General features: G+C 31.3%; 2 protein-coding genes across 3 annotated transcripts in view; one reads left to right on the forward strand and one right to left on the reverse strand.

Moving 5' to 3' along the window:
* The window catches only part of LOC114348778 (uncharacterized), an 882,222-nt gene that overhangs the window by 199,094 nt on the left and 659,675 nt on the right, over positions 1–23,453 (reverse strand). The window lies entirely within an intron of this gene.
* Positions 383–21,110, forward strand: LOC114348735 (uncharacterized). The gene is made up of 3 exons (XM_028299239.1): positions 383–524; positions 11,260–11,461; positions 20,770–21,110. The coding sequence occupies exons 1-3, from the start codon at positions 464–466 to the stop codon at positions 21,041–21,043; spliced, it is 537 nt and encodes a 178-aa protein (XP_028155040.1). The 5' UTR covers positions 383–463; the 3' UTR covers positions 21,044–21,110.

Consider the following 23,453-nt stretch of genomic DNA (forward strand, 5'->3'; position numbering starts at 1 on the left):
GCCATATTGTGTGACAGTGTAAGTACATGTGACATATCAATCGAAGCGTATTGAATAATCGATGTTGAATCTTTATCCCGGTTTTAAAGCTATTTCCGTTTAAATAGTTATGACCTGAAATTTAGAAAAAATGAATAAAAATCAGTGAAATCGTATAACAATCAACGCAAGGTTACATGAAGAGTTCAATTATCAACTTCCGGTTCTACCTTCGGTCACTTTGGGTGAAAACCTCGGAGTTACGAAATCTAATTACTTGCTTGTTTGTTTATTTTGTATAATAATTATGATAAGAAACAACGCACATGACAATAATTAAAGGATTAAATGGATAATGAACATATTAATTATTTTTGTTTTCATTTTACTACGTGGAAAGGTACCTAATTGGTAGATATATAAAAGGTAAATCTATATAAATATGTCTGTTACAAACAATATTTTAAATAAGTAGCTAGGCACTATGGCAATTTTCAAAGTGTTTGGACTCATTGCAGTATTTAGCATTTTTGATCTGGTATTGGGTATGTAATAATTATTAACAGTTTGAAAGATATTTATTTGTAATACAAGGTAGATTATTTTTTGTCAACTATACTGTATATTTTCTCTTTAGCGTTCATCATCAATTTATACTTTTGTTAAAAATGTTCGTTAAAAAATTCGCCTTATTTAAATTTTTTTTACTGTTTTTGCCTTGCGATATCTTCTTAAAGTGCCGAGCAGATGATTTTGTTTGGACAGCAATTTGTGAGCAAGTTTATGTCTGGTTTAGGCCTTTGCAAATTTTTGTCAAAGCAAAATGTTTGTTTTGTGAAAACAATCGTTGTTATTATTATAAATACTATTTTTAAACATGCCAAAAATTCTCATAGGTGTCTGATAGAAGAAGCCTTGAACTCGAATTAAGTCACTTCGTATTTCCAAAACCTGTATTTTTTACGGGTTGTTGAGACTTGAAAATCGTCATTTTTCGGTTTTTCAGTTTTAAATTGTTTATAACTCAAAAACGATTAACTGTAAAGGAAACTTACAAAAAATATTTGTTTCCCAATGATCAAAAGAAGCTAAAATAATGTCTGCGCGGGCCGAAAAAATAGGTCTGGATCCCGCGTATGAAAAAAAAGTTGACTAATAGCAAGCTGAAAATTTGTTAATAGCTTAAAGGTGTATAGTCGGACAAAGTTTGATGTCTGGAAAGACTAAAACAGGGGAAGTTTTAATTGTGGAACAATTTAAAAATTTGGAACGTCAGACCACGAAAACGTCCCATATATTTTGTCGGACAGAACTTCCAATTGATTTGTTACCCTTTCATTAAACTCTTATGCAAAAATCAGACTACTATTTGTCACCTGTCATAATTCCTGTCATTTGACATATTCTACGTGTTTCACTCATTACAATGCCCAATTGCAGGACAGTTAAATGAAAGGGTAACAAATTAATTAGAAGTTCTGACCGACAAAATATATGGGACGTTTTCGTAGTCTGACGTTCCAAGTTTTTAACCTGTTCCACAATTAAGACTTCTCCCGTTCCAGTGTTCCCATATATAAAAGTTTGTCCGACATGACACCCTTAAGCTATTAAAAAATGTTCACCTTAGTATTAATCAACTTTTTTTTTCATACGTGGTATCCAGACCTAAAAGAGTTTTTATAATTTGCTTTAAAAATGTTCTAAAACAAAATGAAGGAATAACTCCCAAATTACGGCATTTAGGTATAGGAGATATTACATTAAAAATAATTAGTACTTCCTAAGGACTTCAAAACGCAAAAAATACAGAGGAGGTCCATTTGAAATAAGAAAGTTCATTATATTTCAAGAAGAACGGAAGATCTGACAACAATGTAGATATCACCATAAAATTATGAAAATCGTGTAAGGCGTTTCCGAGATAATTGGGACGTTCATAAAATTCACTCTCTATTTATTTATTTATTTATTTATTTATTTATTTATTTATTTATTTATTTATTTATTTATTTATTTATTTATTTATTTATTTATTTATTTATTTATTTATTTATTTATTTATTTATTTATTTACTTATTAAAACTTACAAACACCACCTAGGTAGTAATTACATGTAAGAGTGTTCATTACTTACTTGGTATAACATATACACACAAGAAATACAACAAAAATACAATATACACACAAGTCCAAAATAAAAACAAAGAACACATTAAAAAAAGACACAAATTAATAAAATTTTAAAATTGAGTCCATAACTTATCTATTCATAACATTTTTTAATATTCCTTACACTACAGTTAAAGAGGTCTATATCACAGGTCTTTATTAACGCATTACACTGATATTGCATGTTATAGTTTATTAATCAACTATTTTTAATGGGTAATAAGCCACAATTTTACCAAAAAATGATTTTGTTAACGTTTCGAAGCCCAAATCGGGTTATGTTGTCAAAATACAAAATACTATTGAAAATTATAAAAATCTATAGAAAACAAAATCTATAGAACTTTATTCAAATTTAAAAATGATCTAACGTACTATCAGAGAAAATTAATGACACCTCATTACAGTAAGACACCACATTTTTATGGACACCGAAAATTCATAAAGCGAATATTCCACTTAGACCCATTTGTAGTACCATCAATTCTCCTTGTAGTGAACTATCAAAATTTTTATTAAATATTATAAAACCGTTTGCAAATAATAATTACATATAAAAAATACACAACATTTTTTAAACAAAGTATCAAATATTGAATTTAATCCAAATAATATTTTAGTAAGTTTTGACATAAACAGTTTATTTACAAATGTACCATTAGATAAAACTTTAAACATAATTAAAACGAAATTAGAAAATGATAATACGTTGACAACTAGAACAAGACTAAATATATCAGCAATAATGGAGTTATTGACATTATGTACTAATAATACCTATTTTCAACTAAATAATGAATTCTATATACAAAATTTTGGTCTAGCAATGGCCTCTTCTTTATCTCCATTATTGGCTAATATATCTATGGAGCATTTCGAAACTAATATCATTTCTAAACAAAATTTAAAACCCACAGTATGGTGGAGATATGTAGATGATGTGGTTTTGAATATGCCCTCATAGATCAGAATTGTTAGCTACATTCTTGAATATTATAAACGATCAAGAAGAGACAATAAAATTTACAATGGAAAAGAAATACAATAACACTTTACCTTTCCTCGATGTTTTAGTCTCAAAGAAGGATACTGGATATGAGACTCAAGTGTATAGAAAACCAACACACATCAACAGATATCTTAATTACAAATAAAATCACATCAACGTTAAAAAGGGAATCATTAAATCATTATATGATAGAGCCAAAATTAATTGTTCTAACGAAAATTCATTTTTAGAAGAAAAACAATTGTTAACATCTGTTTTATTAAAAAATGTTTATCCTTATTCGTTTATAAATAAGGAATTGTCAAGATTGGATCGAATGGAACAGAACAACTTAGAACGGGATCCTACAACATTCACAAGAAATAATACGAGGAAAATATCAATACCATATATAAAAGGACTATCCGAGAAACTTAAAACAATAGGAAATAAATTCAACATTTTAACAACATTCAAAACGACAAACACATTGAGATCTTTCCTATCTAAAACTAAGCCTAACAATGAACAAGAAAGAACAAAGAATTGCATTTATAAAATACCTTGTGAATGCGAAAAATTTTATTTAGCTGAAACATCAAGACCATTAAACGTTAGAATAAGTGAACATCAGTCTTATATTAAAAATAGAGAATTTGATATATCTCAAATATGTCAACACGCATGGGACAATGAACATAGAGTTCAGTGGAGAGATTCAAGTATAATCCTGAAAGAATAAGATATTAAAAAGAGAAAAATCAAAGAAGCGGCTATAATTATGCTAAATGAAACCAATTGTGTCGCAAATTCCTCGATAGAATGCAGTAGGATGTGGTTACCCATACTGAAAGAGGAAGTCAATAGAAAGAAAATACCACGATTAGTAAGTCAATAACATATCGAGTTAGTACAAATTTTATATTTGAGTATTACTTATTGTATAGCTATATATATATTATTAATATTATTTATAATTTAAACATATTAATGTCAGAATTTGGTATTAGTTTTTTGAAAGTAAATTAAATATAAGACCAAATACTTACGATGTCGGGATAGTATCACGAGGTTTTTTCCTGGTTTTCCCTCGTAATTTACTGCGGAATCTCTAATGCGAGAATTTTACTGTCATCGTTGCATTTGGTTGTCTTTTTAAAGACAGATCACATGCTATGATTTTTTTTGTGATGGATATTCTTGAGTTGGGATTGATTTCTTGTAATCGAATGAACTATCTTTTAGTAAAGTCGTCCCATAAACGCAACTCATAAATATTGGCGATATCATTTTAAAGTCTTCTACTTTAAAATGTATAATATACGTCTGAATTGCCAATATAAATGAGTCAGATTAAATAAATTATTAGAAGAATTTTTTTACCTAGCAACAACATTTTTGTTTATTTTAGTAGTATTTTGTATTTAGACCACGAAACCCGATTTGGGCTTCGAAACGTTAATAAAATCATTTTTTTTTGTAAAATTGTGGTTTATTATCCATTAAAAATAGTTGATTATAAAAATGCCACAAGGAAATAGCTTCAGAACAACATTATAGTTTATTATTGCACAAGAATTATATGAACTACAAGAAAATAGGTCATTACTGTGTACCCTTAGGTTGACCTTTGGCATATGAAACCTAATAAAGTTGATCAAACCACATGTCTTATATTTAACATTGTTAATAATATTATAAATAAACACAACACAGTGCATATTTCTTCTTTGCTCTAATGACTGCAAGCCAAATATTTGAACCAACTCTTTTGTAGGCGTAAAATGACGTATACACATTGTATTTCTTAAGGTATAAATACCTTAGAAATCTTTTTTGTACCTTTTCTATATGATTAATATGAACTTTGGCTTCAGGAGCCCATACCACTGATGCATATTCCAAGTTTGGTCTGACTAAAGCGTTATAATATAGTCTAACGGTTGTGTTTTGGAATTTCTTATTACAAATCCCAATATTTTGTAAGCCTTATTAACAACATTTATATATTGTTCATTAAATTTCCTGTTAGCCTGTAGGTATATTCCCAAATCTTTACATTTGGTTTTCCTAGATACTACACAATTGTCAATTCTATAATTATTTTGAATGTAGTCGATTTTGCGAGTAAAAGATATGACTCCACACCTCTTAATATTCAAAATCATATTGTTGTCCCTAAACCATTCTACAACTGAGGTCAGGTCCTCCTGTAGTAACTGACACTCATTTGGGGTATGTATAGTCTTAAAAAGCTTAAAATCATCAGCATAGATCAAACTAGAAGAAAATTTAAGAGATTGTGGTAGTGAGTTGACAAAAATTAAGAAAAACAAAGGCCCTAAGTTGCTCCCTTGGGGGACACCAGAGACAGCCTGAAATTTATCTGAAAAACACCTACCAATTTTGACTCGTTGAAACCTTGATTTCACATACGATTTTATAAATGTACAAGCATCATACGAAAAACCAAACTCATTTAATCTCGATAAAAGAAAACCATGTTCAACCATATCAAATGCCTTTGAGCAGTCAGTCATTATTAAATCTAATTGGAGATTATTATTTATTGCCTCACTAGCAAAATTAGAGAGAATGCACAGATTACTAGTTGTGGATAACCCAGGCAAGAAAACATGTTGTTCTGGAGCAAATTCATTTTCAAAATTTTTCAGTATTTTCATATAGAGAATAGATTCAAATATTTTAGCCAGGGAATTAAGAATACTTATAGGACGATAGTCGTCTATATTGTTTTTATTACCTGATTTAAAAACTGGAGTAATGATAGCCTCTTTGAGTTTGTCTGGAAAGGTGTTAGTTTTAAGAGATAGATTAAATAAATGTAATAATGGTTTTTGAAATACATATATCAGAACGTCCTTTAAAGATATAGGCAGGAATATTATCACTACCCGTGGCCTTTTTTTGGCTTTAATTTTTTAATACTAACCTTCACATCTTCTTCACTAATAACTGAAAAGTTAAGAGATCCCTGTGAACTACCCTGATGTGTGGATGACACCTGATAAATTGAGCTAAAATGATGAGAGAAACCCATGGCAATATCCTGAGGGCCTGTATATGTATGATCATTTAAAGACATCTCGTGAGGAAAACCGCTGGTTTGTCTCCTACTTCTTATGAATGTCCAAAAACTATTTGGTTCATGCAAAATGTTATCTTCAATATTATTTTGATGCTGTATAAATTCATTTTGATTTGCCTTTTAATAGTATTTCTAACACTCTTGAATTTATTGTTATCGACAGCACTAGCTTTCCCTATTTTTATATGTTTGCTTAATTTGTTTTTTGTCTGATTTTTTTAATAAGGTCTATACTAAAATAAGCTGGATATTTCTGTTTTTGTCTATTTTTAATAATTTTCTTTAGGATGGCTTCATCAATGCAGTCATACAATTTATCGTAAAATTGATTAATACAATCTGTAGCAGTTATGCAATTATACATATCTGACCAGTCAGTGTCCGTTATTAATTGATACAAAAGATTAAAGTCCCCCCTGGCATAGTCATACCTATAAGACTGTTGTATATTACTCTCAGTGTATGAAGTATCTTTAAATTCTAGTAACATTTTTAGTGGAGGGTGATAGTAATCTTCAGAAACCAAAGGAGACCCAGACCTAGTTAGATTGGTTATGGATATGTTTGAGAGTATAAGATCACGCAGTTTATTTTTACAATTTGGAATTGTATTATATTGATTTAAATTATTTAGATTTTGAAATTCTTTAAGCAACTCTTTTCACAACTTAAGTTATAGATATAGATATAGATATAGATAGATATAGATAGTATTTATAGACTGTATAGATATAGATAGTATTTTTATCCACAGATGGTTAATATATTCTTCATTTTCTTCCTTAATTTATCTTTTGTTTGCTATCTAGGGAGCTGGAGCTCTTTGTTTTTTTAATATCTTCAGTACGCTTCTATTTAGAAAAACGAAAACTGGTACGCCTATAAGAGATAAATCCTAGTATCAAGTAAATCCTATTACCTTCTAGTATCAATTAATTATACAGGGGAAAATCCAGTGTAACAGAAGTGTAGGAAGGAGAAGAATCTAATGGTTGCGTAACTTGAGGAAATGGTACGGATGCACATCAACCGAACTATTCAAAACAGCAGCATCTAAAATCAGAATAGCGTTGATGATTGCCAACCTCCGTCGCGGAGATGGCACGTAAAGAAGAAGAGTATCGGTCATAGGTATCCGTTTTGAGTAGGGCAACTATTATTTTATCACATCACTTTGTTGCTTTTCATTTAAGCATTGTTGACATTAGATTATTAAATTGGAAAATATCATAGTACTAAAAGGTACTACATAGGTACTGCTTTAAGTCAGCAGGATGTATTGTTTTCTAGAAAAATCGATTTAAAAATTTTCGCTTTTTAAAATTACAATTTTGTTTTTAAATTTCAAAAAAAGGTGTATCTTGCCAACTTTAAACAAGTGTAACTTTTAGTAAAGCCAAAAAAATTGTGCCGTAAAATAACCAAAAAGGAACCGGTTAGAAATTCGTAATTGTGAATTCGATTCGTCTCTGGAAGAGAAATAAACGTACCGGTTTTCGTTTTGCTACATATTTTTTTATGATTTTTTTTCAAATTCAAAAAATTAAAATTTTCAAATTGATTTTTCTAAAAAACGGTATATCCTACCGACTTAGAACAAGAGTCCCTATACTATACTATAATATCTAGCTCCATTAGAAAGCATTTTCGAACTAGGTGATTTGGGTAAAATTATCTGAAGAATATCCGGTCTTCATTTGTAAGGAGAGTTTTTGGACAACCTGTATATTATGTGGTTTTTAATTAGTTTTGTTGTACATCCAACATTCTTCTTAAATGCCATCTCCGTAACGGAGGTCGGCAATCATCATAGCTATTAGGAATTTAGAGACGGTTGCTCTGAAAAGTTCATTTGATGTATATCCGTACCATTTTCTCAGGTTGCGCAGTCACGATATTCTGCGTCATCTTTCTAAAAACCTCTTTGTTTGTGACCTGTTCTGTTTACGATATTTTCAGAATTCTTTTATTCACAAACAGTTCGAATGATTCTAGTTTTTTTTATTGATGTCGCATTTAAGGTACAAGCTTCCGTTCTATAAAACAAAGCCGAGAAACGCAGCACCTAGCCAACCTAAGGCCCGGCGCAAATTGAACCTAAGCCAGACACAACCTGCGCCGGCGTTCATTTATTTTTCTAACGTGCCGCATATTTAACACAACCTAACCCAACGGTTGGCTATCGACGTGGCGAATAGAGACGGGCAAAATCAGTGCGGACATGTAACGATTACTTTTGATACCGGTTTTCAGTCGTACTGAGTACAAATACTGATTACAAAATACTGATGTATCTGATCCTTGTACTGGATTGAGAAGGCAACGTAAAATCGGTATTTCCGTACTTGTAACTAGTAACGTTTTAAAAATATCTTACACGTCCCTAGTAGTCGTAGCGGTATGACTTTGGAAAACATCGAATTTGATCATAAGCGGGTGCATAAAAAGATATTTTACAAAAAATATTACTAAAAGATTTTTAAATTGAAAACTTATTGGTACACTTTCCTGGTGACACCTCCAAGACTTCTACAATTTGCAAGTCAAATGGATGCTGCAGTGAAGACGAGAGGGAAGGAATTCTACACTATGCAATTCACATCTCCCGTCTGCAGCTGGTAAAGTTCCAACGGAAAAATGCACCTAGTTACTCTACGGAGTAATACGACTATAAAATAAAAATGTGTACCATTTTTATTCAGTTGCAATGCGAAGGCAAAACAATCTTACTTTTCAATTAGAATACGGAGTGCAGTCCAGTCCCTTAAATCGCGATTTTCGGCTCTTATTGGAGCCTTCATCGGAAGGAACGTAGGCACTGTTCTCCATATTTTAACTGATTCGCATCGAGAGGTTTTCCCACCCATTGCAACTGAAGTGATGATAGTAGGTGGCTAGCACCATCTGGCATTGAAAGACGAAGTAGTTTTCAATCCTAATAGTAAATTATTAATATTGAAAATATTAAATATATTACTAAAAGATTTTTAAATTGAAAACTTATTGATACACTTTCCTGGTGACACCTCTAAGACTTGTACAATTTGCAAGTCAAATGGATGCTGTAGTGAAGACGAGAGGGAAGGAATTCTACACTATGCAATTCACATCCCCCGTCTGCAGCTGGGTTGCAAAATTTTTATTTTATAGTCGTATTACTCCGTAGAGTAACTAGGTGCATTTTTCCGTTGGAACTTTACCAACTGCAGACGGGGGATGTGAATTGCATAGTGTAGAATTCCTTCCCTCTCGTCTTCACTGCAGCATCCATTTGACTTGCAAATTGTAGAAGTCTTGGAGGTGTCACCAGGAAAGTGTACCAATAAGTTTTCAATTTAAAAATCTTTTAGTAATATTTCTAATATTTTTAATATTAATAATTTACTATTAGGATTTAAAACTACTTCGTCTTTCAATGCCAGATGGCGCTAGCCACCTACTATCATCACTTCAGTTGCAATGGGTGGGAAAACCTCTCGATGCGAATCAGTTAAAATATGGAGAACAGTGCCTACGTTCCTTCCGATGAAGGCTCCAATAAGAGCCGAAAATCGCGATTCAAGGGACTGAACTGCACTCTGTATTCTAATTGAAAAGTAAGATTGTTTTGCCTTCGCATTGCAACTGAATAAAAATGGTATACATTTTTATTTTATAGTCGTGTTACTCCGTAGAGTAACTAGGTGCATTTTTCCGTTGGAACTTTACCAGCTGCAGACGGGGGATGTGAATTGCATAGTGTAGAATTCCTTCCCTCTCGTCTTCACTGCAGCATCCATTTGACTTGCAAATTGTAGAAGTCTTGTAGGTGTCACCAGGAAAGTGTACCAATAAGTTTTCAATTTAAAATTCTTTTAGTAATATTTTTAATATTTTCAATATTAATAATTTACTATTAGGATTGAAAACTACTTCGTCTTTCAATTCCAGATGGCGCTAGCCACCTACTATCATCACTTCAGTTGCAATGGGTGGGAAAACCTCTCGATGCGAATTAGTTAAAATATGGAGAACAGTGCCTACGTTCCTTCCGATGAAGGTTCCAATAAGAGCCGAAAATCGCGATTCAAGGGACTGGACTGCACTCCGTATTCTAATTGAAAAGTAAGATTGTTTTGCCTTCGCATTGCAACCGAATAAAAATGGTATACATTTTTATTTTAAAAATGTAATATGTCGACAAGTTGAATTTAAGGATAATACGATATTTTTATCGATCACGGTTTTAAGTAATATGAATAATTTTTCACCTTATTTTTCTAATAATGTGTTTTTGCAAAGGCAAAACCTTGATTATTAATTTCGTATCGCCGCTTATTTAGTCTACCAAAAGTTATTAGAATTTAATGACAAAGACAACGCAGTTTTTACTCGGGTGTTGACTATGCTAATATTTTTATTTATCATAATAAATTGTACGTTGGTACCATCCGTATTCATTTCATATAAGTCCATCTCGCAAACAAAAACAAGTAAAAATAAACATCTGGCCGTGAGTCACGCGTCCCACGGCCCAAGAAAACTGTACGCCGATGAGAAACGTTCCCAAGCGAGACCTGCGAACGAATACACTGATAGTAAGATGCGCAGAACTGTCTACGCAGTTAGCGGGTGCAGGTTGTGTCTCGCTTAGGTTCAATTTGCGCCGGGCCTAACGCTTAGCTCCAACTTCAAGAGCTTTCCACACCTTTTGTGCAGAGCTCTTTTCTCATTTTGTTAAAATTTGCTCTAGCCTTTTCTATTCTGATTTTGATTGCCTGAAAGTAAACACTTTTGGAGTTGATCATTGTTCCAAGATATGCATATTGGTCGACTCGTTCGATATTTGATCCATTTATGAAGAGTACATCCAATTTATGATGTAAAGCAGATAGAGATTAATATAAAAACCATGCCATTTTGGGTTCTACTTATGTTTATGTATGGTACATCTAGCATTTAGTATAAAGTATTGTGCATTATAAAACAGGTTTTTCTTTTAAACGAGCTACCGATATTTTATATTTTTAGGTGGGTCGCCTTTATCGGGTTATGTTGAAATAATATCTAGAAAAACTGGTAAGAAAGTAGGTGTCGAGAATATTGATGACGAAACGGTCTTCTTATATGCCAAAGACAACTTAACACTTACAACCTGGAAGGTTGTACCGACCTGTTTTTCCGGCGAATCCACTAGGGCTGGTTATTGGATAAGATTAAAGGATCATGAAAAGTGAGTATTCAGCCAACGTTTATTAGACAAGCCCCCAAAATGACCAGGTACTGACCACGGTGAGGTGAATGCCTAATTTTGGTCATACTTTATGTATTTGATGGTACTGAAAACGAAAACGAGGTTTATTTTAAATTTTATGTGGGGCAACATTGTCAAAATAGCAATTTTACCCAAAAAAATAAAAAAATGTAATTATGTTTTTTTTTGCTTTTAACTCGCTACAGCTCTGTTCTCTTTTATTATTTGTTTCTGAAATTTCCATGGAGATGAGGGTACAATCCATAATTATGTTAATGTTTATATTACTGAAAAGAAAATTGAATAATCTTTCAAATGAGCTAGCACACGAGCACTATTCTCATTTAAAAAATCATTGATTACGTCATCACGCCTAGATGGATGACGTCAATAGTATAATATTTACAGTATGTCTGCGCAACTTGGAACCATTTGGGAACCTTTTTTATTATCAATTTTACGAAAACTTGTTATTCTGCATAAACTGCTCTGCATTGTCCAAAAACCTAACATTCAATCATCATATAACAAATTTTATCAACTGTATACGAGGTATGTCAAAAAATATGAATTTCGCTCAAGAGTAAAGTATACCATAATTAGTCCAGGGTGCATCTGTTTTGAGATGGACGTTGAGAGGTGACTCATATTTTTTTGCATAAATTGCTTGGAATTAAATCATATAATAATAATTGAGTTATCCTCCCACTCAAAAAGGTCCGGAACATTGTTTAAATAATCAAATTGTCAAATAATGAAGGAAAAATTCGATTTTTTTATTCGTTTTTCGATTATAACTTTAAAAGTGCTCACTTGCTACAAAAGTTGTACTGACATAAAAGTTGCGTAATTAAATTTTCAACAATATAGGATTGGTTAAAAATTTTAAAAATTGTCACCCTTGTTGCAAAATAGCAATAATTGCGAAAAAAAACATGAAAAAACAATTATTCTCATTTTACGTTTTTCAACCATTTATGCTTAACTTAGGACCTTCATATTTCACCCAGAAAAACTTTATGATATATTAAAACAATACTGTAAATTTCATTAAGATCGATTCAAAGATTTTGCAAAATAAATTTTGCAATCCAGTTTTCGCAAAAATAAAGCAGATAGCAAGTTGATTTTTTTTTACCTATACCAGAATACCGTACCTTTCATCTAAAATTTGCAAAATTAAAATCGGGTAACTGCCACGGCGTCAGGAATTTTTTTAAATAAACATTAATTTTTGGTCCTACGCTCAGGACAGCGGTGTTCGATTCATACAAGTTGATTTCCATTAAAATTTCTTCCAATCTTTATTTAATTTATTATTTTTTTACTCTATACTTTGTTGTATTTTAATATTTTAATTCCACAAAAATCAAACTAATGTGATTATTGTTTGTGAACTATTGTTTAAACAATTGCATATGTTTAAAAATAATAAACTTTCATTCTCTAAGTTAAAATATATGAACAAAGAAAGTTTTTGCTGAAAAAGTGTTATTTCAAAGGACAGAGTATGTGTTTTTATTTTGCAATAAACAAATTTATTTATTTATATCGAAATGTACTAAAAATTAAAATTTATTAATCATTATCAAAGAACATTGAACTGCCCAATCAAAACAAACGTATGCTCTGTCCTGCGCGTAGCACCAAAAATTAATGTTTATTTAAAAAATTCTGACGTCGTGGTAATTAACCGATTTTAATTTTGCAAATTGAAAATAGAAGGTACAGTATTCTTATAAATATATGTAAAATAAATTCAACTTGCTGTCTGCTTTATTTTCAGTCCTGCAACATTTTGAAGAAATTAATTTTTTTTTTGCGAAAGCTCGATTGCAATAGGTAATTTCCTAACAAGTGCAGAAAGTCATTCTTTTCCGCACGCGACTGCAGTTTGCCGAACGACGCGAAGCGGGAGTTCGGCAAGCAGTCGAGTGCGGAAAAGTGACTTTCTGCAAGAGTTAGGAACAATATTTTTTTTAAGAGTCTTTAAAAAATTACCAAATCTTAATCAATTAATTTAATTAATATGAAAATACATACACAAATTAATTCTTTGACAAGGTTGTCAAAACCAAACTTTCAATATAATTAGTTAGCATGACGACGATTTTGGTTTCCATGACGATGATTCAAAACGACTATTATTGTCTACCGATTTGACTTTCGAATATTATGTCAAAATAATTTTTCATCGAATTGTCGCGTTAATTTCATTAAAACAGGAACACGATAAGATATATTTGAAATAAATCAGTAAATAATATCTAAATATTAGTTTATTGCATGTATTATAATTACTTTAAGACAATATTAACATATCTAAATTAACACGCGTGCGGAAAAGTAAAAACCGCGTGCTGAAAAGCAACACACGTGCGGAAAAGTAACACGCGTGCAGAAAAGTGAAACTTTCTAAACTAAAATGCGTGCGCGAAAGTAGACATTTTTGCACGCTCGTAGAAAAAATTTATTTTGCAGAATCTATTAAACCGATCGTAATGAGATTTACAGTATTGTTTTACTATATCATATAGTTTTTCTGGGTGAACTATGAAGGTCCTAAGTTTAGCATAAATGGTTAAAAACGTAAAATGCGAATACTGGTGTTTTATGGTTGTTTCGCAATTATTGCTATTTTGCAATAAGAGTGACAATTTTTAAAATTTTTAATTAGTCCTATATTGTAGGAAATTTAATTACGCAACCTTTATGTCAGTGCAACTTTTCTGGGAAATGAATAATTTTAAAGTTATAATCAAAAAACGAAGAAAAAAATCGGATTTTTCCTTCATTTTTTTGACATTTTGATTATTTAAACAATGTTCGGTTCTTTTTGAGTAGGAGGATAACTCAAATATTATTATATGAGTTACTTATTTTCAAGCAATTTCTACAAAAAAATATGGGTCACCTCTCAACATCCAAATACACTAATATTTTTACAGATGCGCCCTGGTCTAAATAGGTTTTAGACTATACAGAGCAGTTTATTAAGAATAATTTTTTTGTAAAATTAACAACAAAGGTGTTTCCTATATGGTTTCAAGTTACGCAGACACACTGTACCTATATGTCAATGAAAATATAATTTAAAAACAAACATTGACTTGTTGCGGGACTTATTTACAAAATGGGTCCTTCATGAAATAATGAATTTATTCTTTTTGGCTTTTACAAATTGTATATGTTACCGACAATGATATAACAGTGGCGGCTCGTGACCTCAGTATCCGGGTAGGCGACACATATAGTGTATAATAATATGTAAATACCTATATAGGTACAGGGTGTTTGGTAAAGAATGGGCCATAGCTTAACCTTACATTCCTGAGCTTAAAATTGGTCGATTTAAGCTAACTTACCTTAGTACCAAAGTTGATAATAACCGAAATACAGGGTGTCAAAGTTAAACTTTTTTTTTATTTATTATTGAATATTTCCTGACAGGCATGAGATATCAACACGAAATTTGGTAAGCGGGGGTTTTTGGGATGAGAAATCTAAATTTGCCACCAAAAATGATCTATTACCCAGAGGGCGCTACATACGTCTTTCAGCGCTCATTTAATACGTTCAATTTTTTTTATCTCCCACTCCACCTAGTTTTTGAATCAACATTTTTATTCTATTAATATTTTTACGTTAAAAAGGTATACTACATTCATCTCGCTAAGCTCAACTGTTTTCGAGATAAACGCATTTTATGTCTGCGATACAACATAATTTTTGCATATTATTATCATTGTAAATAGACCCGAAAAATAAACTTGAAGCCACAATAATTGTGCCAGTTCTCATATTTATGTCATTGCATCGCAAATTCCATTTGAAGAAATTTGAGATACATTTTTGTAAAATTTTATGATTTTATAGTATATTAAGTATGAAGAACGGTAAGGGTTTTATACCGATCGAAGACAATTGTTTGGAGGAGGAGCGGAGCGACGACTCCAATTATTGTCTGAGATCGGTTACCCTTAACGTTCGACATGCTTATAACGTTTTTTGTACGATTGATACCATTATAAATTATAAAATTAAACATTTTCGTCATATTGACTAGTTTCATTCATTTTATCAAGATAGATACTTTGGTTGTTAGGTAGTAACTAGGGTGCATAACAACAATGGAGAATTGAGTTTTTATTTACTTGTCAATAATTTTAAGTACAATTTCGATTATTATAAATTAAAATATAAGTGAAAGTGAATTTGAAGGAATTGAACGGGCTTGGGAAGAAGGGTGTTCCGCAATTATTCCCGAAAAATCCAAAATCCGTTATCAAAATACCTACCAAAGTTTTAAAAAATGGTGCGAAGGCAAGAATTTAAGAATCGAAGAAAAGACTCTATTGGCATATTTGGTTCAAAGACATATGCAGTTGAAAGCTCCTGGAAGCCTCTGGGCAGAATATTCAATGATTAAATCCACCGTTTTTCTTTATGATGGCATTGATATTTCCAGGTTTTCAACTTTGATCGCGTATTTGAAGAGAAAAAATGTTGGCTATAGGCCTAAGAAGTTTCAATATTAATAAATAATTCGTTAGTTTTCTTTATTCCTTCAAAAAATAAATTAAAATTAAGAGATTTTTTAACTCGACGGTTAGTGAATTACTTACCGTCGAGTTGGAGTACTTACCGTCGAGTTGGATTACTTACCGTCGAGTTGCTAGTAAATGTCACCTACTGACGTAAAATCTGTCACGGTAAACAGTCAAAAATGATCAATCGTGCAAAAAGTTATTTTTCGGGTGTATGGTTACCTAATTGTAACTACAATGATATGCAAAAAATTATGTTGCCTTGCAGATTTAAAATGCGTTTCGTTGAGTTTAGCGATGTGAATGTAGTATACCTTTTTTAAGTGAAAATATTAACAGAATAAAAATTTTTATTTAGAAAGTATGTAGAGTGGGTAATAAAAAAATTGAACCTATTAAATGAGCCCAAAAAGGCGTATGTGGCGCCCTCTGGACAATACATCATTTTTGGTGGCTAATTTAGATTTCTCGTCTCAAAAAATCCCCGCTTACCAAATTTTGTGTTATTATCCCGTGTCTGTTAGGAAATATTCAAGAATAAATAAAATAAAAGTTTTAACTTTGACACCCTGTATTTCGGTTATTATCAACTTTCGTACTAAGGTAAGGTAGCTCAAATCGACATATTTTAACCTCAGGAATCTAGTGTTAAGCTATACCCCATTCTTTACCAAACACACTGTATACAGTGTGTCGCATTTAAGACGAAGACACCCTTATATTTCGGCTATCAAAATAAATACAGATTTGAAATTTTGCAGTCATTCATTTTGATGGTTTACACTTTTTAAGATAGTCAACTAAAATTTAAATTTTAAACGCGGCCTACTGCGAATTCACAAATAGGACGAATTTTCAATATTTTGTTTCGCGTTAGAGATATCGTAAAAAGTTATATCGAAAAATTGTTAGAAATATTATTCTAACGCCACATATCAAATTTCATGACAAAATTCGAACTTTTCGTTTTTTTCAGAATTGGTAGTCAAGATACTAAAACATACAATGGGCAGTTCCGAGATGCAACTCGGCACAACCAATGTCAAAGGCTCAAAAAAATCTAGCCTACCTATAGCCCGAAAATACACGGCCAGGCAAGCGACAATACAGCCGCTGTGCTTAGCGTAAAGAGTGAGACAAATGCGAATTCTATTCGGCTACTTTTTAGAGAGCCTGCCCTAGGGTAAAGCCGTCGTCGTAGTAATGCTATGCTACGGGGAGCGTACAATAATTATTACAACTTCAGAGATGAATTAAAAAGTAGCTTTGTTTTATTTTAGATTTTTAGATACTTAAGTATTGTATCAGAATTTATAAATTACAGTTTTGAAATAAGTAATTTATATTAATAAATAATTTATTATTGTACATTTGAAGAGGTTAGGCGGCGCCTACCTTGCCTACCCTGACGGGCCGCCCCTGTGATATAAATCGGACCTTGAGGTTAAAGACCGGGCATTGTCGTGAATTCGTCGTCGTCGTCCATTTCCACTGGTTATTAGCGACAATGCCTGGCCTTTAACGACCATAACATTAGCTATTGGCCAATGTTCTAAAAAAAATCACTTAAAATTAGAGTTTTCATCAATAACCAGTCAATAACGAGAGTGGCCAATGTTGATAAATAAATAAAATTATGCATGATTTATTATTTTTTATTTAAAATAACTTCTGAAGGCTAATCATTTTTATTTTGACAAGATAGTAAACCACAGCATTTTGTAGCACTTTTTTTTACATAAATTTACTACGAATAATTTCAGCACGAGAACAGAAATGAAGCATACAATGCTTCGGGCAGCCAGCCCGAAGTTGTGAATCGAGGCTGGCCGCTCGAAATTTGGTTGTTCAGAGACAATCAAATATGCGCTCTCTAAGGAAATCCTAACAAAGGAAGGAAACCGGTCAGAGTGCTTTCGGCGCTCTCTGAATTAACCAAAACTAAGACGGCTCTTGTTTTCGTTTTGCAACGAAATAATTACAGTAAACTCTCTCTTAACGGACACCTCTCTTCGCCGGACAACTCCTCTATATGGACGTTTTTTAAAACAAAAATCGTTCGGCGATATATGAACCTGTACCCTTTAACTCCGTTAGACGGACACTCTCAACAACGGACGCGGACAGTAAATGAGGGTAAATGGGACAGTAAATGCGGACAGTAAATGAAGAAAATTAACATTTTTTTTTTCAAATATTTTGCAATATAAATGTGTATAATACATTTTAAAATCAACACAGATGTCTACAACGTGATATTTGATACTGTTCACGTAATAAAAATTTAATGTGTGTGTCCGTCGATGAAAGAAATGCGACATCAGGAACTAATTAAATTATTGTTTTGACTGGAACAAGGATTTAAGAATTTCATCCGAAATGTCTGATTAAGATTATTCAATTATTTTTATGAGTGTTTTTGCAACGTGAATAATATGGGGTCCGCCAAAACTACCAAAAGAAAGTTTTAAGTTTGAAAAAAAAAAGTCTATTAGGGTGCTGCATTAGACCTAGAAATAATTGTTTTCAATTAATTGTGTAAAATGCAGTCTAAAAATATGTAAGCGATACCATATATTTCCTTCAAATCTGTGTGACGAAACAGCTCCTGTAGATTTATTAGTGGTTTCTAACTGGAAGGAAAATCTGCTCACTTTAGTGAAAATATATATTTTTGGAGAAAGTATACTTTCCGCGAGACATTTTTAACGCAGATGAGAGGGGATTATTTTTTTAGAGCTTACAGCATTACCCAAGGAAACTTATACCCTGAAAGGAGAAAGGTGCACTGGAGGTAAGGCTTCTAAAGATAAAATCACAATTATATTTTGCACCAATATAATGGGGGACAAAGAAAGGACACTGGTAACAGGGAATACTAAAAGTCCACGTTGGTTCAAGGTTTCACACGCAGAACAATTACCTATCGAATGGTACAGCAATAAGAAGTCGTGGATAACAAGTGACGAGGGAAATCCTAACAGGCTGGCTAAATAAATTTGATAGAAAAATGCAGAGAGAAAATCGAAAAGTTCTTTTGTTCCTAGAGACAATGCTGCGTCTCATCCACAACTTGTGCTATGTAATGTTAAACTAATATTTCTATTTAGATATACAGCGTGTCTACTTAAGTTGGAAACATATGGGAAACTTTTTTGTTATTCATTTTACGAAAAAAAGTTATTCTTTATAAAAAGTTCTGCATGCTCTAAAACCTAAGATTCAATCATCAGATATCAAATTTTGTTAATATTATACGAGGTATGTCAAAAAATATGAACTTCGTTCAAGAGTAAAGTACCTTTATTTCTCTCAATATCGAAAATTCTTATTAAGAAAAGTTGTTTGGAAATAAAAACTAAGATCAAATATGCAATTACATGCTTCTAATTGGAAAACAATATTTTCCAAATTTTTCTCACATTTATTGATACTAACTTCGTTTTTATTTATTACACATACGATAACTCTTTTATTACTACTTCTACGAAAAAAAGGTATTCTTTATAAAAAGTCTGTATGTCCTAAGAATAAAGATGCAACCATCAGATATCACATTTTATTAATTTTATACGAGGTATGTCAAAAAATATGAATTTCACTTAAGAGGAAAGTACCTTTATTTTTCACAATATTGAAAACGGTTATTAAAAAAGTTGTTTAGAATTAAAAACTATGTTTCAATATCGTTTTTATTTATGGCAAATATGATAACTCTTTTATTATTCATTTTACGAAAAAAAGTTATTCTTCATAAAAAGCTCTGTATGGTCTAAAAACTAAGATACAACCATGATATATCAACTTTTTTAAATTTTATACGAGGTGTGTCAAAAAATATGAATTTCGCTCATGAGTATAGTATATACCTTTATATTTCACAATATTTCAATTAAAAGGATGCAATTATTGCACATTGAAACATTGTTTTTAATTCTAAACAACTTTTTGTAATAACTATTTTCAATATTGTGAAAAATAAACGTACTTTACTCCTGAGTGAAATTCATATTTTTTGACATACCTCGTATAAAATTAATAAAATGTGATATCTGATGGTTGCATCTTAGGGCCTAGGACATACAGAGATTTTTATAAAGTATACCTTTTTTTATTAAAAGTAAAAGTAAAAGAGTTATGCGATGTGTAATAAATAAAAAGTAAGTAAGTATCCATAAATTTGAGAACATTTAAAAAATATTTTCTTTAATTAAAAGCATATAATTGCATATTTCATCTTAGTTTTTAATTCCAAACAACTTTTCATAATAAGAATTTTCGATATTTAGAGAAATAAAGGTACTTTACCCTTGAACGAAATTCGTATTTTTTACATACCTCGTACAATATTGATAAAATTTGATATCTAATGATTGAATCTTAGGTTTTAGAGCATGCAGAACTTTTTATGAAGAATAACTTTTTTTCGTAAAATTAATAATAAAGAAGTTTCCCATATGTTTCCAACTTAAGTAGACACGCTGTATATGTCAAGTAATCATAATTAAAAAATCGAATAACTTTTGTATTTAACATTTTTCCTAATTCTGTAAATGAAGCAGTTTACAGGGGGGTCAAAATATAGTGAATAACCCTGTACATGCACTTATTTTAAAAAAATTTAAGTTAACATATTTTTTTCTTCAACGGACACCTCCTTTAAACGGACACTTTATACGGAACGACTAGTGTCCGTTCAAGGAAGAGTTCACTGTATTTACTAAAAACTTTACATTTTAGATGGCGTTGGAATCACAGGTGGGGATGTCGTTTTACAAATACTTCCATAATAGCTTACAAGGATGGAAAAGACACCAACGAAAATAATTACTTTTATTACGATATCACGACGGGAGAAATTGAAGTTTGTAAGAAGAATTTTCTATATGTGGATCCATCTGACTGTTCCATGAAATCTTTGGATGTCGACAAGGATAAGAAAGATGACAGAAAGTTTTCAGTAAGAGTAGTCAAGTTAATACCAGCTGCAGAGATTCCGGATTGTTGGAAATAATCACATGAATTTATTTCTTGTTACATAATTTTAAAATCAATAAAGCTTAACCGTTTCACCAGAGTAATATTCCGTTTTTTGTCACCTAACAATTCAGTCAATTTGTCCTCTACGAGCTCCCTAGTGGGAAAGTTTTGGGGTAGTTCTGATTTCTTTCATTATATATGGATTTTGGGCTGCTGAATCCGAATATGAGGTTTGCGGATAAAATTTCTTGCCGGAACATTGAAAAAATCGCGAGAAAATCGGAAAATTTCAGTTTTTTTTTGCTTTTTTGCTCAAACCTCCAAAACTATTAACTTTTAGTAAATGGTCTGTTAACAGAAATTAAACTACTTAACATTATCTACAAACGTCATTATTTACTTTTTTTTCAGACGGACCGTTCGGTCTAAAGTGCAAGTTGAAAATTGTCAATTTTTAACAGTCTCGGCAAAACCCACTTTTTACTAGGGATGGGAAAAACCTACCGGTTTAAACCTAAAACCGGTTTTTTTACTTCGCAATAACCGGTTTTACCGGTTGTTTTTTGTCCCGGTTATAACCGGTTTTTTCTTTTTAAAGTAAAAACCGGTTATTAGGTTTTCACGGTGATTAGGTTTAGGTTAGGTATTATTTTGGATCCCAATCCTAATTATTATTCTCAAGTAATTATTCCAAACAAAAGCATAATTCAAGTTTTATTTTATTTTATAAATACAGAAGCAAACTGAAAGTGCAATCTCACATCATCCAGAAACAATTTATAAGTTTTATTATAATATTTCCTTGAAAAGGTATTTGTAATCATATTTACATAAGAAGTGATCTGGTTGAATTAGACGCAAACATCATCTATTTTTCACACTTAACTCTTGACATTGAAAGTGGGTGAATGACTTTTTCTGATTACCAAAAATAATGCTCTGACTATGAATATCCAATTACTGATTACGAATACGAATCTTCAAGAATTTCCTTACGTTTTCAAAACGATACACCCATACACGAAGTATTAAATGAGTTAAAATATACCTATTCTACAAATATACAAACGTGTTAAAAGTAATACATGATAATTTTTTTGATGGTAATAAAAATAAAAGATAAATTGCATTATCCAATTTATTTTTAAGTAAAATATTTGTTGATATTATTTTTTTTTAAATCCCATTTCAAAGAGTCTGGGAAATTTTTTATAAGTTGAACTGGTTGGAGATTTTTTTGGGTTTGGGAGGAGAGGAAAATTGGTGGGTATTTTAAAAGATTATATTTTTAAATGGTAAATTAAATTTGCATCATTAATTGAATACAATAATTGCATATTATATTCTACTCTCATAATATATTCAATGACGATAGAACATGAATTATTTCAGGGCTCTCTGTTGAGCAGTAGTAAAATAATAATTTTGGTTGTTGGTCTGTGTCCATTGAACTGGCAAGAACCACGATTTTTTATCGAGCAGGGAACCATGCTGCCCTTTGAGCACTCCTAACACATAAATTAATCCTTTAACATCGACTTGGAGTCGCTATAAATATTATAGAATTAACATGTAAACCATATTTCTCGATGTTACCATTTTCATAAGGTTGCTAGTTCCATGTACTAGGCAGAACGCACTGAAGATGATCTGATCTAGATCGAAAACGTTTTGCAGATCCTTTTGGATGACTTTTAATAGTTATTAATAAACTTTTTATACCATTGTACAAATGAAGTTTTTTACTTCTGTATGATTTTTTAATTATGGTATACAGCTGGTCTGGGCATTTTCCCATTGATTTTGTTTTAATTTTGGTTTACTGTTCTCTACATCTGACTACTGAAATTCACAAATCTTTGGGATTCACACAAATCAAATTTTATTTCGATCCAATGTATATATTAATCTTACGCTATATTATAATAATATTTAATAATAATCAATAAATATATAATAATAAAAAAACAATAAATAAATATATTAATTAATAGAATAAAATGGTTTTATTAAAAATTGTGTTTTATTTATATTGATATTGATGTTCTTTCGATAGTACTAATTTTGATCATATTGATATCGAGTCGAATGAAGTATCGCAAACTAAAGTGCATTGTAAATGTAACTTTGTAACCTATTGGATTAAAAAAAAACGAAAACCGGTTTTTCCAAAAACCGGTTTTTTTGGCCGGTTATAACCGCCAGACTAAACCGTAAGCAAAAAAACCGGTTTAACCGAAAACCGGTGTTTTGTCAAAAACCGCCATCCCTACTTAAAAAAATTTAGGTTTTATTAGACTGCTGTCATTTCATAACTTTATCCTAGTTTTCTGTACAAATAATAAATGTCAGTTCATAATATGAATATAGTATGTCTCTTCTCACGGCTTCCATGAATCCATTCCATCTTAAAATACCGAGAAAATCTCTTTTTTTCTTTTAGA

This window comes from Diabrotica virgifera, chromosome 7 (genome assembly GCF_917563875.1).
Source record: "Diabrotica virgifera virgifera chromosome 7, PGI_DIABVI_V3a".
NCBI lineage: Eukaryota > Metazoa > Arthropoda > Insecta > Coleoptera > Chrysomelidae > Diabrotica > Diabrotica virgifera.

Bases quoted from the DNA above. Each gene is read 5' to 3' on its own strand.
- LOC114348735 (XM_028299239.1), top strand. From the start codon at position 464: ATGGCAATTTTCAAAGTGTTTGGACTCATTGCAGTATTTAGCATTTTT. The intron at 525-11,259 runs GTATGTAATAAT...TTATATTTTTAG, and splicing joins CATTTTTGATCTGGTATTGG to GTGGGTCGCCTTTATCGGGT. The intron at 11,462-20,769 runs GTGAGTATTCAG...TTTACATTTTAG, and splicing joins AGATTAAAGGATCATGAAAA to ATGGCGTTGGAATCACAGGT.